This window comes from Quercus lobata, chromosome 5 (genome assembly GCF_001633185.2).
Source record: "Quercus lobata isolate SW786 chromosome 5, ValleyOak3.0 Primary Assembly, whole genome shotgun sequence".
In the NCBI taxonomy this organism is placed as follows: Eukaryota; Viridiplantae; Streptophyta; class Magnoliopsida; order Fagales; family Fagaceae; genus Quercus; species Quercus lobata.
The window spans coordinates 29,737,309-29,753,535 of NC_044908.1; the positions used below are offsets into that span (position 1 = coordinate 29,737,309).

The 16,227-nt window shown below is 35.5% G+C and overlaps 1 protein-coding gene across 8 annotated transcripts; it reads left to right on the plus strand.

Moving 5' to 3' along the window:
- Nucleotides 1-352: 352 nt before the first annotated feature.
- On the plus strand, nt 353-15,993 carry LOC115991497 (topless-related protein 4-like). Of its 8 annotated transcripts, none has more exons than XM_031115236.1 (13): nt 353-501; nt 664-712; nt 1,805-1,883; nt 4,325-4,448; nt 4,523-4,621; nt 4,818-4,961; nt 8,466-8,564; nt 8,646-8,816; nt 8,920-9,048; nt 9,148-9,243; nt 11,448-11,648; nt 15,134-15,300; nt 15,383-15,993. In XM_031115236.1, the coding sequence occupies exons 4-13, from the start codon at nt 4,368-4,370 to the stop codon at nt 15,519-15,521; spliced, it is 1,326 nt and encodes a 441-aa protein (XP_030971096.1). In that variant the 5' UTR covers nt 353-501; nt 664-712; nt 1,805-1,883; nt 4,325-4,367; the 3' UTR covers nt 15,522-15,993. The 8 variants fall into 8 exon arrangements, with proteins under 8 accessions (XP_030971096.1, XP_030971092.1, XP_030971095.1 ...); XM_031115232.1 differs by having other exon boundaries at nt 15,397-15,993; XM_031115235.1 differs by having other exon boundaries at nt 4,818-4,955; nt 15,397-15,993.
- The last annotated feature ends 234 nt before the right edge of the window (nt 15,994-16,227 follow it).

The window sequence follows — 16,227 nt, forward strand, 5'->3', positions numbered from 1 at the left end:
TGCTAAAATAATGCTAAATCCAAAATTTCCTCGCTCGGGCTTAAAACTCGATTTTTTCACTAAACTCGAGTTTTTAAGGCTCGAGATCCTATTTTGCTAAAATATTTCAAAAACATGCTAATTAACTAAATAATTGCTAAATTAATGCTTAATCCAAAATTTCCTCGCCGAACGGGGTTATTTCGGTGTTTTTTTGTTTGGTTCTCAACTCCTGTGTTATTTGTCCCAAAATCAGGTTTATAATTTTTTTTTTTTTTGAGAAAATGAATACACATTTTCAGAAATGAAAACAAAATACAATAAATACCTTTTCCTTGTATCTAGTATCCAATTAAAATGAAATAAGAAAAAAGAAAAGAAGGGAAAAACAAAAAGAGAGAGAGAGAGAGAGAGAGAGAGAGAGAGAAACAGAGGAAGTAAAAACACTGGCATTTCCGAACGAGTGAGAAGAAAAAGGCCGAATAGAGACCGTACTGAGAATCTGATGATCTGATGCCAAAGGTGAACTCTTCTATACCCATCTTTTAATAAAACCTTTTTTTATTTTAGTTGTCATGTTCTTGTAACACGCTTCAGTTTCTGTTACTAGTTACTTGAGTACAATTGGTTTTAACTATTTGCATCTCTAAATTTTGTTTCAATTTTTTTTGTATCTTAATGCAGGAGAAGCTGGACTCACAAACTTGTTGAGTGGGTTTTATCCAACACTGAAGTAACTACCTTCATTTTTGCCAAATCTTAGTTTTCATAGTCCTTTTTGCAATTTTCCCATGTGTATATTTTCACATACTCCAAATTCTTCATGGGTTTTGTGAATTATGGTGATCTAAAAGGGTTTCCTCCTTTTTCTTCACTATTTATTTATTTATTTTTTTTTTGAAGAGTTTTTTGTTGTAATATGTAATATAGTATTGAAACAAAGTCTGGCTATAGATGTGAAGATTCTAACTTATGTCTGCCTAATCACATTTTTAACTTCTATTCAAACAATCTAATAAATCATATTTCAGCCTAATCCCATTGCTCTGTATGTTAAACTTTTTTCTGTGTTTCATGATGATTTGTGTTTAAGGTAACTTAGACTTGGTGTCCTTTGTCACCTTTTGCTATTCCATTTTCATTGTCTTTCACACTTCAGTGTAGCTTACCAGACTTTATGATAAGAGTGACAGCAGGAGCAATACCCAGAGCATGAAAGCATCGATTTTTATTTTTTTATTTTTTGATATTACAGTAGTCTATGCAGCCATATTTTGGCATAATGTAAAAAAGAAAAAAGAAAAATTTAATTTGAGCAAAACAAACAATTGGCCTTGGTGGCTTGTAACATTATTGTAGTTTCGAATTAGAAATGACATTTTTGAGCTTTGTTGATACCACGAGGGCACCCCCGATGCATGCTTTGTATCTTAATCTACTTAATTATGAAGAACATGCTTGCCAATTGTCTTTGTACTAAATGGAATCTCACCCCCTTAAGTGAGGGTTGAGGTTCAGCTTATGGTTCAACACTCTGCCTTTATCTAAGTTGTAGATTTACCTACAAAGAAAAATGAATGAATAATGTATCTAATTGAACTTTGTGAGGTGCATAAAACTGATTGTTTATCATTACTTTCAACATAGTAATATTTTCTTAAGACAGATGAATGTTCAAAAACAGAAAGCAGGAAAAAAAAGAAAAGAATTTTTCCTTCCCTACTATATGGGATCTGTTGCAATTAGTTTTGTTCCATGCACCACAACCAGTGTCATTCAAACTTTGACAAATACCACATATTATTGAATTATATTCCATTTGCAGGTGAAGTCAGTTGAATGACTGGATTTCTACTTCAGAAGCTACATGTGAGTTACAGTGATCAGCTTACTTTTTCATTTTAGTAAGTTGAAATTTGGAAATTCTCAATTGTGTTACAATGCTTCTGTAATATACTAAGAACCTTCCCCATAGTAAAATTTTCTTTTATTAGTGGCCTGCATCTGAAACTTTATGAAACCACATTCTACTAATAAAAGAAAAGAAAAACCTTTAGGAACCTCTTAAAGATTATATAATCTCATATGCTTCCGTCAAATGCATGTAGATTTATCATAGACCTCTGGGACAATTTATTAGTGAATTTGATATATGATATATTTACATTTGTCATACATTGCATATAAAATTGTTGATGTTAACCTTTTTTGAATTTGATACATATAAAATTGTTTAAGCGTACTATTTTAGAATTTAAAGGCTCGTCAAATGTTGTCATCTTCCAATGGGACCACATCTTCGACTAACCAACTTTCATATTTTTCAAAAGTGTCAGTTCCTTGGTTATGGGATTGTTTAATTTTTAAGAAATGGCTCTCCTATTCAAATTCCTAGAATGGCTTAAACAATCTTCCCTTCACTTCTTCTATTCTCCCTCAAGTGCTTTCTCTCCTTTTTTTTTTTTTTTCCTGTCATCAGAGGCCTTTTTTAGGCTCAAGCCTGTCACCTATGTCATCCCAAACTCCAATCCTGTTTCTATAATCAAGGGCAACATAATTGAGAAATTATTGGAGTTCAAATAAAATTTGAATGAAGAAGAAATGGAGGAATTGAAAATTATATATGAAGTCAGTCTCCTTGGATTAGATTACACTAGTGGTTTCTTCAATAAATGTTACTGTGGACTGTGGAAGCTCTTTATTGATGGAAAAGCATAGACGGACTCTTGCATGGACAATTCAGATTGCCAATCCTATGAATACTCACTTCCTTATCACCACAGATTCAACTCTATAGTACTGCATCCTTTTCATCAACTTGGTCTTCATCCAGTTTGTGTCCCATCACTCATTTCTCACATCCATCCCAATCATTATTTAGTAAATTGAGGTGGTAACTTTTTAACAAGGATGTGAATGAGAACCATCATACAAATAGTAAATTGTGAATGGCAATATGAGATCAAATTGGATAAGCTGATTGGCCTTGCATATATGAGTGATAGCATCAATCATCTTCATAAGCGCATGATCACCATTGTTAGTTAGTGTTGTACTTGCAGAGTGGATAGGTAGAACATAAATAATCTTCATTGTGCCATTGCTAGGGATTTGTGGTCTATGGTTTTCTGTTTATTTGGTGTCTCCTGGGTCATGTTTTACCCAGTGAAAGACCTCCCACCTTTTTGCAGAGGCAGCTTCAAAAGGAATCAAAGTTATGATGTGTGGAATGCTATCCCACTATGTTTGATGTGGTCTATTTGGAGGGAACACAATGTTGGATTGTTTGATTGAAGCATCCTTCATGTGAAACTCTTTGTTCTTAGATCTTTGTTTGATTGGTCAAGGAATACTGGGGATGTCTGTTCTTCTTGTTTAGAGTTCATGGATACTTGTAATTTAGGTCTTAGTTGTTTTGTTGCTATTGTATACTTCCCGTGTACTTCGGCTTCGCACTTTTGTTTTCAGGAAAATCTTATTACTTATCAAAAATAAAAAAAAGAATAAATAATAATATGTGGGACAAAGATCTAAGCTGAGCAGAATAGCAGATTGCTTCTGAACCAAGAACAGAGGACTCAGTTAATTGTAAGAGGTGTGAATTTTCCTGTCAATTGTGCTTCTTGAGTGTTTGAGTTTATTTATGGAATGAGCGTGATAAATAGTTATATGCAGGCCAAAATTTGGATTTGTATTCCATATTCCTAACAAAGGTTGTATGTAAACACAAGAGTCAGTTTAGTGTAGTAAATTCAGCAAAATATGTAGAGTTCCTGGAGTTAGGATGATTGAAATAATAAAGCAAAGCATTACAGTAGACAATATACTCAATGTACCCGAAAAAAAGGGTTCGCATGCCGCTAGTGTGTGCATATATCCACATGAGAAGGATCCAACTTTTCTATATTACTATCAGGTGTGTATCATACTCCAAATCTTAAGATTGTTGAGTTTTATGCACATTCACCATATGACAACACTAAAGGTTGTACACTATAATCCTAAATGCATTTCTGCTATAAGTTATTTACTTAAAGCATTTGATCAAACAACAAGAAGATTATGAAAATTGTATGGTCACAAGCTACTTAACTAATTTACTACTAAAATTCAAATGTCAACAACCTACATAGGGTTAAGTAAAAAAGGCATTTCTTAATATAAGCCCTATTTGAATAGGAGAATCAATTTCAGTCATTCCTAATGCAGCCATGCTTTGTCTCAAGTTCTGTTAAAAAGAAGGAAAAAGATCCCTAGTTCAAAGGTTCTTTGTGCATGTTACTCTGACTTTTAGGCTTGTCCTTGCATTTCATTTAACAAGGGATAATGCTGGCTATATCAACAGGGAGAATGGAATCAAAGAATTATTTTTTTGTTGTTGTGGCTGAATGAATGGAATCAAAATACTTGCACATGCTGATGGGTATGGCTTTTGCTTTGACAGAAAGGCTTCTGCAAGTGTTTTGCAGGTACTCCTTTCTTTTAATTCTTATAGCAACTTCAAATGTGTACATGCTTGTTAAATGCACTCTTTATTTTGCAGGGAGCAATAATTCGCACCTTTGGTTCTTCCAGTTCAACTGCTGGAACAAGCATTGGGGTTGCAGATAGAAGTGCACTGATGACAGTGATGGCTGGACAGGTGAGCTCGATGCCTATGTCATGTCAATAGTTGGGATGCTTCTTTGCATAGGAGTTTTAAAGTCTTCATAATGAGTGTTAAATTTTCTCATGATTTATAATATATATAATTTTTTTCTGAGCATATGATTAAATCATCATTGAACCTTACTGAAATTCTTTTTGGGGTTCAATTTTTAATTCTTGATACTTATTAGAATGGAGATAGCCGACGTTTGCCAGATATGAAACCAAATCATACTGATGAACTGGAGAAATCTAACACTTGGATGCTGACTGATTTCAATCAACCGTCTCAGCTTCGTTCCCTTCGGCTTCCTGACTGCCTGATGCCTGTAAGGGTAATTATCTGCTCCCTGCCCCCCAAACAAGAAAAAAAAAAAAGCTCCACCGAAGTTAATATGAAGTATCCCAGTATGCTTGTCTCTCATCATTCTGCATACAACTAAACTTTGGTTTTCTAGGTAGTTGGGCCACTTTTCTTTTTCTTCTTTTTTTTTGTGTGGTATTTTTCCCTAGTTTGAGTTGTGCCAACATATTTTTATATTTTCTGCTACAATTCATAATGGAAAAAAAATATTCAACTTAAGTTATTGATGCCATGATCTTTGATGACTGTATACTAAGTGTACTTTTGGTAAACTGTAATAGATACTGTAATGTAATAGATATTCCTATGGTATAACTATTCAGTTGTTTGGTTATGTTTTTATTACAATGAATAGTTATTCCTTATAAATAGCTACTCTTCAAAATGAGGAATAACTATTCCTTATCAAAAGTACTGAATATCTATTCTTTCACCTTATGTAATAACTTTTTAAATTTTTTTTCCTAAAAAGCCATTAGTTGCCACATCTTTAAAAAGAAAGAAAATAAATTTTCCTTGTTGTTAATTATTAGCTCTATTTTGAACACCCTAAAATAAGTGTGTTTTAGGAAATTTGACTTAAAAATGATTTAATTACACATTCTTTTTATACTCTACTAAATTGTGGATGCATATTCAGGAATAGTAATACTTATTACATTCCAACTTAATGTATTCCTTGTAATACTTATTCCTATTCTCATGTAATAATCATTATAGTATGCCAAACGTGCCCTAAGAATGTGAGGGGGTCTTGACTCTTGACCCATTTTTGGGGGAAAAAAATTGATGCTTACATGACTGCCTAATGCTGCAAGTTCAAGTCCATGTTGTTAGATTCACTTTGGATTGCCCATGGGTAGTTGTTCTTGTCTATGATGATTTGATAAATTATCAGCATGGCTGGATTAGTAATAGGATTGTAGGAAGCATGGGCAGATCACATCTGGGCAATATAAGTGCTGGGCATATCTAACTCTTGTTGTGTAGTTCCATACAATAGTGTTACTGCCTCAAACTCGTGTTCTGCTTGTCAAGCCATAGACTAAGTTATTTAATATGACATATCCATGAATCCATTCTTTTGATGATAATTTCATGGCAATTCTGTGGTGCTGGGGCACTAGTGCCATCCATGAACAAATGCAACCTTTGCTGCACTCTTTTTGTAGACAGTTACATGTATGACCACTGAGAGAAATTACATTGTAAGTTATCAGATCACAAGGTTTACTAGTGCTATTTATTATAGATCAAATGCCCTTGCAGTCTTGTTAGTTTTCTCATCATCCTATACAACACATATTATGTTACTTTATTTACTTTTATGCTTGGAACACTATTCTGCTGGGTGGTTTTGGCTCTAGTCTCTGCTTTACATCTTGAATGCATCCACATTAGCTTTCTTTATTTATCAGCTCCTCCTACTTCTATGTGAGATATAAAACTAAGCCACATTGGAAGTGTTGGATTAATGGAAGATATTATGATTTTAAATTGTCATGCTTTTGATGATCCTGTCTGCCTAAGATTGTTTGGTACTATCAGATGAATCCACAATGATTCTATGTATATGTTTGGTGTTGTTGAAAGAGCAAGTCTAACGACAATTTATATGCTGTATTGGGTGGTGCCTGTTTCACTCCATCCATGATCTCAAGCACTGTAGCATCTGGTGTACTTGGGTTTGATACTAAGTTGTACACTAATGGTTATTATCTATAATTATATGTGTCTGGTATATACCAGGAATCAATTTTTTTTTCTTCTCTGGTATTCATTGGGTGCTTTTGCAGCTGTCTTATCAGTACCCGTGTCCGACACAGGTACTTGGCTATTTTTTGTGTCTGTGCAACATAGGAAATGGGCATATATCTGAAGGGAGGGAATATAATTATTTGTTCTAATTAGGCTCATTTATTCCGAAATTAATTTCCAAAAACTTTCAGCTTTGATTCTTGTTAGGCTCTTGTACATGGTAACCCATTTCATAGTTGTTATTCAATTTTTACCTAAAATTTAAATAAATATCAATAATCTAGGGACACAACAAAAATTCACAACGATTTTGCGACATTCCAAAATTAGCCTATCACTTAACACATGGATCCACACAATCTGCAATTAAATTTCTTTTTTAATTATTCCTGTGTGAGGTGGTAGGCTATTTTGGAAATGTTATGAAATTTGTGTATTATTGTTGTGTCCCTGGAAGGACTCAATAAATATTTCTTTTTAATGGAGTATTTTAAAAATAGTTTTTGATTATAAGCATGTTGGGTCCTTTTAGGCTCTAACTGGCCAAACTGATGTTTAAAGTACATGGTAAATATCCTATCAAAAAAAAAAAAAAAAAAAAAGTACATAGTAAATAGCAATTATTAGATTATATACTTCTATATCTGTTTTCAATATTATAGAATGTTCATTTCATTATTGTTTTCAAAATAGTAGGTTGGCAAGTGTATTAGTCTACTGTCAAACACTTGCTGGTTTATATATATATATATATATATATTATAAGTAAATGATTTTATTAAAAACTACCTCATGACAATTACAAAACCTAAGATAGCCTAAAGAATTGTAATGAAAGAATGGTTTACATTTACTATTTGATACCTAAAATCCCAAGCAATGTTTTTGAAAACATGTTGGTCCATCCACAGCGTGGTTGGAGAACCAATTTTTTCTTTGGAAGTCTACGGTTATGGCAAAGCCCAGCAATAAGTGTACACGGTAGTTAACAAAATTTTTATATTTTGTTGGTGATTCTAGACTAACTTAGTGATTTTGCAATTGATGGGTATGAGCCATGGTTGTGGGCCTTGGGTTTTCTGTTATAAGTAAGTCAGTCTTATTTAGTTTAGAGGTCTTTATGTGTGGGTTTTGGTTAAATATAATTAGGCTTAGTGTACTAGTCAAAGTTGAAATTGTAGTTCTACTAGAACTTAAGATTTAGAGTCATTGTACTCAAACAAGTAGAAGTTGATAAATAAATCTTGGGAGTTTTGAGTATTGAGGCATGCTGGCCTTATTATTCTTTTTCCTCCATTTCTTCTCTCTTTCTTGCAGTTTTGTTCACCCACACTATTGTTCATTGTTCACACAGTTACTGTTCCCTCACACCATTCATGTGCATTGTTCACACGCGCTATTCAAAGAATGTGGTTAAATTTGATTTCCATTTCTCTTTGCCTTTTTTCAACCCAAATCAAAATGTTTTCTCATTTATTCTAAAACCATATTCATTCTTTAACCCTAACCTTTCTACTAAAAGGTTCCAAATCCTAGATCTAGAAATCCTAAAGTTTAAGCCACCACAAGCACACGTAAACAAAGTCTCCCATTTGTCCTACATCATATATTCTACTTCTACAATGAAAAAATGAGATGAAAGTAAGAGGTGCTCAAGTTAACTGTATTATTTTTTATTTTTTAAATCCTAACTCTATTAGTTCTTTCTCCATTTCAGATTAGTAGGTTGACATATACAAATTCAGGAGGTGCCATTTTGGCATTAGGATTCAATGCTGTGCACAAACTTTGGAAATGGCAGGCAAATGAGGGGAAGGTATGGATGCCCTTGTTGTTGAGGGAAATATGTTGTTATTGTAATACACTTAGCAATTCACAAATGCTTTGCTCATTGTAGGCAACTTCTAGTGTGCCACCACAATTGTGGCAACCTTCGAATGGAGTATTGATGACAAACGATATGAATCCTGAAGATGCTATTCCTTGCTTTGCTCTTTCAAAGAATGATTCTTATCTTATATCAGCATCTGGTGGAAAAAGTTCCCTTTATAATATGATGACATTTGAGGTAATGGCAATGTTATATAATATCTTTCCAGGGGTCTAATTTCCTGGGGAGTTTATGATAAGCACACGTACCAATATTATGAACCTATGCATTTCTTGTGTAGAGGATGACAACATTCATGCCTCCACCACCTGCAGCAACATTTGTTGCTTTCTACCCACAAGACAACAACATTGTTGCCATAGGCATTGATGATTCTTCTATTGATATTTACAATGTCAGATTTGATGAGGTAGTAACCTGAACCATGATCTATGTTGCAAACTAACATGAAAATGTGCATTTGAATTTTAAATAGTGACAATTAAAATTTTTATGTGGTGTTGGATAGATCAAAAGCAAGCTCAAAGGTCACCAGAAGAGAGTAACTGGCCTTGCCTTTTCTAATGTTCTAAATATTCTTGTATCATCCGGAGCTGATGCTCAGGTATATTCTTCACACAATAAGAAGGAATGGAGATATAACATATAAGACTTTCTCTCTCTCTCTCTCTCTCTCTCTCTCTCTCTCTCTCTCTCTGAGTGTGTGCGCATGAGCATGTACCCCTCTTTCCCTTTTCTTTCCTTTCTATTCAATCCACCCTAGAAAATCTCTATTACCAAACAGACCATTAGGGTCTAACAGAACAATGGCCACCTGTTTTAAGGAAAAATCCTATATTCTTTGTTGCCTTTTAATTTGAAATTTTCACATTTAGTAGAATGATACCTAGAGGTAAAACCTTGGTGCGATGGGAAGTGCTCTCTGCCCAAGTGATATGGTGTGGGTTCACATTTTATAATCAACCTCTCTAAATTTGGGGGTAGGTTGTCTACCAACCACCTTTCGTAGATTCCGCAGAAGTGAGAATCTTGTGCCCTAGTTACAACCTTTTTTAGTAGAATGATTCCTGCTAATGTATTATTATTAACTTATAGTGGCCCAATTCAAATATTAGGGTGCATGAGAGAATGCCTCAATGAAAATCAACAAAAAAAAGGATAGTTTTGTAATTTTGAAAGAGAAAGAGGACATTTCTGTACTTTTAATTTCAAATAAGTTGGGCTGAGCTAAGCCACCACAAACATCAAATTCAAGCAGGAAAAAAAGGAAAAAAGAAATGAAAAGTTAAAACATAACCAAAGCAATTGAAAAAATTGCCTTGCTTCTTCACCGCTAGGGCTTCTGGATCACACTGTTGGCCATAGGTATGGGTTTATTTTCTTAAATTACTAATTTGGTCTTCTAACTATTGGGCAAAGTTCGATTGGTTTGTCAACTATTAATTGTGTTAATTTTGTCCCAACTAAGTAAATGTTATCCTTGGGTCTCCAATCCATTTAAATATGAATGGAATTAATTGTTGAAAATGACATGATTTTGTAATTTTTACACTTTACATAATAAGCTTTTGACATATGTTCTATTTGTCAAATAAGATAATTTCATTAACATTTGAATGGAGAGGAGATATGAGGATGAGATTGACTTATTTTGAGAGGGACTAAGCTGACACAATTTATAGTTGAGGGACCAAATTGACATAATTAATAGTTGAGGAACCAATTTAAACTTTACCACAATAGTTTGAGGACTAAATTGGTAAGTTAAGCTTTTTATTTTGTTCTGTCTTATTTCTATACTTCTCTCACTCTCTCACACCTCTTTGGTAACTATTTCTCATTCTCACCTCATGGACAGCTCTCTTTTACTTTGTTTCTTCTTCTTCTTCTTCTCTCTTCTCTCAATTTACAAATGGTTCCTTTTCGAAATAGATTATTCTCAGACTAATTAATAGAGCTTGTTCTTAGATTAATTATTACATATAGTTTAAGTTCTAAATGTATAATAATTACATGTAGAATTTGGCACCTTGCTGCACTTAGGCTAATGCCTCATGCCTTGGGCAATACAAGGCCTTGGTGCCTTAAGGTTGCCTTAGTCTTTGACTATATTGGTCCCTGGATGTATATAAGAAGAAAGGGGTCAAAGGTAACAGGTCGAGTCTAGAAATTATGTTGTGATATTGGGGACAGAAGTCCAGTCTGGGAATTTGTTTCAATGGAGGAGGTCAATTGTCAAAAAGTGCTAATCTGTCTAATAAATTAGGCTGAAGTTCACTGAAACTAAGAACTAGTTGAAGCTTTTAATTTTTTGGAGAATATTCAGGAACATTAATTTTTTCTTGGTATCTATTATATATGTTCAGTCGACACATTTGAATCTAGAGGAAAAAGGTGTCCAGCGCAGTGGAAATTCTCTCTTATAGACCTAAAGCATGTGTGTTTTGGATAACATATTTTTACAAGTGTGTTCTACAGACTGCTCTGTAGACTGTAATATTGCTAACAGTGGCATCTGCGGAACAGTTTTCCAACACAGTTTTGAGTCTCTTTTTTGTATTATTGTGACTGCAGTTTTTGTGCTTCATCTATGGGTCCATTTGCGGTCCATGAGTAACTTGGATGCTCATTAAGATGTACATGCAATTTCTCTTTACTCCATTTAGGTGCAATTGCAGATGCAAGAAATGAGAAATATTCTTCTTATTGAGTTGTTTCCTTATTTTATGTGCATGGGTGACAGACATGAAGAATTATGAAATATTATTTTTTTATTAATTTTTTTTTTTTTTGGGAACTGATTTCCAGCTGTGTGTATGGAGCATGGATGAGTGGGAGATTCCCTGGGAGAAGCAGGCTAGTAAATTCTTGCAGATTCCCCCTGGGCGTGTATCATCTCCTTGTGCACAGACCCGTGTTCAGTTTCACCAAGACCAGATACATGTGCTGGCTGTTCATGAAACTCAAATAGCCATATATAAGGCACCAAAGTTGGATTACCTTAAGCAGGTCTGTGAGGCATTGCATAATTGTCCTTTTAAATTCTCTACTCTACCAGCAGTTAGGGAATGGACTCCTAGCTCATTTCCTGTAGTCCTCAAAAGTGTAGGAGAGAGAGCAAATGAGGCAGTGCCACAGTGTCACTTATTTGTGTTAACCAAAACTTATAAGAGTTTGTTTGGTTAGGCGATTTAGGAGTTTAAAAGAGCATTTTTAAAACCCAAAATGCCATTTCTCAACAATAACTCTTTATAGCTCTTTTTAATTTTACTTTTTATAAGTATCTTTATAGCTTTTTTACAAATGCTCATTTTAATCCTAAAACACTGTTTTGCAAAAACTTAATACAAATGCACCCTAAATATGTAAAAGTATTGATGGGTTTTGTATTCTTATTTTTTTTCTGAGTTCATGATAGTATTGTTTGACTGTTGAGTCATCATTAGTGTGAATATTGCTTGTTTTTGTGAGACAAGTCATCTGGTGTTTTCAACATAAAACATTTTCATATAACAGCTTTGCGTGGGATTCTCTCTAGATTTGAGGAGATGTCAGGGCTAAAAATTAATTTAGGGAAGTCTGAATTGGTTCCAGTTGGGGATGTGCCTAATCTTCATGAGCTAGTGGAGATTTTGGGCTGTAGGGAGTCGGCTCTTCTGCTGAAATATTTAGGTCTTCCGGTGGGTGCTTCTTTTAAAGATAAGACGATTTGGAATCCTATTTTGGAGAAGATGGAGCGAAGGCTAGCTGGTTGGAAGAGGTTGTATTTATCTAAGAGGGTTAAGGTTACCCTTATTAAGAGTACTCTCTCTAGCCTACCTACGTATTTTCTTTCTCTTTTCCCTATCCCAAGCAAGGTGACTAAGAGGATGGAGAAATTACAAAGGGACTTCCTTTGGATTGGTATGGGGGACGAGCATAAGATTCACTTAGTAAATTTGTCTAAGATATGTAGGCCAGTGAAGTTTGGAGGGATGGGCATTAGGTGTTTGAGAAGGTTTAATTCTGCCTTATTGGCCAAATGGTTGTGGCACTATGGTTTGGAGAATGATGCCCTTTGGAGAAGGGTCATTGGGACAAAGTATGGGAATGAGTAGGGTGGTTGGTGCACAAAATCTGTGTTTGGGGCATATGGTGTTTGTTTGTGGAAGTTCATTCGAAGTGGCTGGGGGAATTTTTCCAAGTTCATTCGGTATGAAGTGGGTGATGGAACTCATGTGAAGTTTTGGGATGATGTGTGGTGTAGGGATCGTCCTCTTAAGGAGGTGTTTCCGGATTTATATAATATTAGTAGGACAAGGGATGTTTCGGTCTCGGAGGTTATGTGCTTTGTAAATGGGAGAGTTTCTTGGGACATTCAGTTTTGTCATTTAGTGAATGATCAAGAGTCACAATCTTTGGATTCGTTTATGGTTTTGATCTATTCCACAAAGGTGTAGGGTGTTGGTTCTGACAATCTTTTTGGAAGCCAGTCAGCAGTCAAGGTTTCAAGGTGAGTGGGTATTATCATTCTATTTCCCCTTCTATTGGCATTTCTTTCCCTTGGAAAATGGTGTGGCAATCGAAGGTTCCTCCTCGGGTAGCTTTTTCTCTTGGACTGCGGCTTTAGGCAAGATTCTAACCATAGACAACCTTCGGAAGAGGCATTTTGTTGTCCTTGAGTGGTGTTTTATGTGCAAAAGGTGTGGGGAATCTGTAGATCATCTCCTCCTTTACTGTCCTATAGCTTGTTTGGTATTTGTTGGGTGATGCCTCAAAGGGTAGTGGATTTGTTGGATTGTTGGACATGCAATTTCAGGCGTCATCATAATATAGTTATTTGGAAGCTTGTGCCGCACTGTTTGATGTGGTGTATCTTGCGGGAACGGAATTCTAGAAGTTTTGAGGGTTGTGAACGGTCCATGATTGAGTTTAAGTCTTTCTTCTTTTTTACTCTTCTCGAATGGTGTCTTGTTTTACCAGCTTTTTCTTGTTTTTCCCTTCCTGAATTGCTAGATCTTTGTAATTTGGTTTCTTGATGTTTTTGCCTTTTTGTACATTTCCTATATATTGGGCTGTGTTTTTTAATAAATTTTTTATGTTACTTATCCCAAAACAAAAAAAAAAAAAAACATAAAACATTTTCATAGGGTAAATGAGTAAATGTTAAGTAGAAATATTTTTCAAGGGCAATGAATTTTTTGGTTGTTTAGTTTGAAATCTGGAAAATTTAGCATTTGGTTGCATTGAAAATTTTTTATTTTAAAACCAACAAAAACCACAAGTTGGTAGTCAGTGTTGGTTGTGGGAATAGGGGTTGGTAGGAGTGAGGGGGTGGGGTAGGGAGGTGGGAGCTGGTGGTGGTAGTGTAGAGGAATAGGGGAAAAGTGGTGATGGTAGCGTGGAGGTGGGGGGAGGGTGGTGGTGGTGGTGGCATAGGGGAGTGGGGAGGGAGGTTGGTGGTGGGCACATGGAGGAGGGAGCAAGGTGGTGGCAGTGCAGCTAGCCAGTGGGAGAAGGGAGGTGGTGTTTGTGGCATGGGGGGGAGTGGGAAGGGGAGGAGAGGAGAGGAAGACGGTTTTTATGGTGCTACAAAGGAGTTGGGGGAGGTGGGATTGAGGAGGGTGGGGATCTATGAAGCACGGGTGTGTTTCTGGATTTGGGGGTGGGTGCGGGTATGAGACTCGGCAAATTTTGAAAAAGTAGAGTACGGGTGCGACGATTAAAAAATTATTAAAAATATTTTCTATATATTTTTACTATTAAAATATATTTAAAAAACACATTACTATGGCCTTGGTTCACAAAACAAAGAAAGAAGAAGGCAAGAAACACAAAACAAAAAGGAAAACACAAAAGAAGCAACAAATATTCAGAATAAAATTGAGGAATGACAGATTCAGGATGTTTGGGCTCCATTCAAAGCCGATTTCGGCTGTTCTGGCATGATTCAAGGCCAATTTTGGCCATTTTCGGCCGTTTCGGTTAGTTTTGGTTGCTGGCTGATACGACCTAATTCTAGCCGAATTGGCGTGAATCGGAGCCAAGTCAGAACGAATCCAAAAAAAAAAAAAACTTAGACGCGGCATTGACGCATGGGCACACCTTGCGTTGGACTCCAGTGCGGCACCCTCCCAGCCGCGTTGGTGCTTCATAGGTGGGGATAAGGCACTAGGCTTAGTCTAGAAAATGGTTTATGCTATGAAGTGTAATTTTCTTGGCCGCGTAAACGTTTTCCATTGACTAGCAATCTCCATTGTACTAAATATTGGGAAAAACTGAAAACATTATTCATTAAATATTTTATTCCCAAAAAAATGGAGCCTTACTCTCAACTGCATTGAATATAGATGGATGCATGCTCAAAACTGCCTGGTTTTTATTCAATGTATGCATTCTCAAATCTGCCTGCTTTTTATGCAGGGCAAGCTGGTTATTTTTTGCAGTATTGGTAATTTTCATGTTGAGAATAGCTTTGTATGACTATGTTTATTAAGAAACTTTATCTGTGACAGTGGGTTCCCCAAGAATCATGCGGTTCAGTTACAGATGCTACATATTCATGTGATAGCCAGTCAATATATGTGAGTGTTGAAGATGGAAGCGTGTGGGTTCTTACTGCCACAACGCTCCAACCGAGGTCTCGGATTAGTCCTGATGCATATTTTCCTTCTAATCTCAGGTTCTGATTAGCAATATATAGTTTTACAAGTGCTGATAATTAATGTACATTTATAAACTCCATGTTTGCTTTTTTAATGAAGCTATTGTTGGACAGCTCAAGGATTTATCCCATTGTCATTGCGGCTCATCCGTCTCAACCTAATCAGTTTGCACTTGGGCTTACTAATGGTGGAGTATATGTTATTGAGCCTCCAGAATCAAAGGGAAACTGGGGTGTGATACTGCCTCTTGAAAATGGTGCTGGGCCTAGCTTCAACCTTGCAGCTGATTTGGAATGATTATGCCAGGCTTTTACCACTGATTATGCATACCTCATCTCAATGAGTCCCTTTTTATTCCAGGGGAAACAGCAAATATTTAGGTTTTTTAAGTCTGTTTAATGCACAGCTATAACATTAGGCAGGTTATTTAAGATGGGCAATTCTTCCATACACATTAAAGAGGTGGTACGCTAGTGTTAACATAATAGAAGAGATATAGGAGAGCAGTCATTACTTATTAGGGTTGATGGAGAGATATTTCCTCTCAAATGTATTAAAAATAGATATGTAATCTATCTTAATTCTACAATTTTTTTTCATGTAGTGGAAGGTATCTGCTTGATCATGAACAATCCTTTGCAAGATGGATTTGTTCTCCACTTCATTCATTTATTTCATTATCGGAAGTAATTGATTAAGCATCCTCATTACCTACTTGCTTTAAATTGTAAATGCAGCGCATCTTCTACGTTCTGGGCTGCACTATTCAAATTGAGGATGCAATCATCAATGTTGCAAATGTTCAAGGCATGACTGATTCCATCAAATTTGTGGAATGTGGAAATGTTTATGTTTTCTTTCTCGTTTTTTAACACTTGGGATGTGCGGTTGTTTGAATACAGTGCAGTGCAATTACCATTTGACGCAAGAAGGAAAAGTTAAAA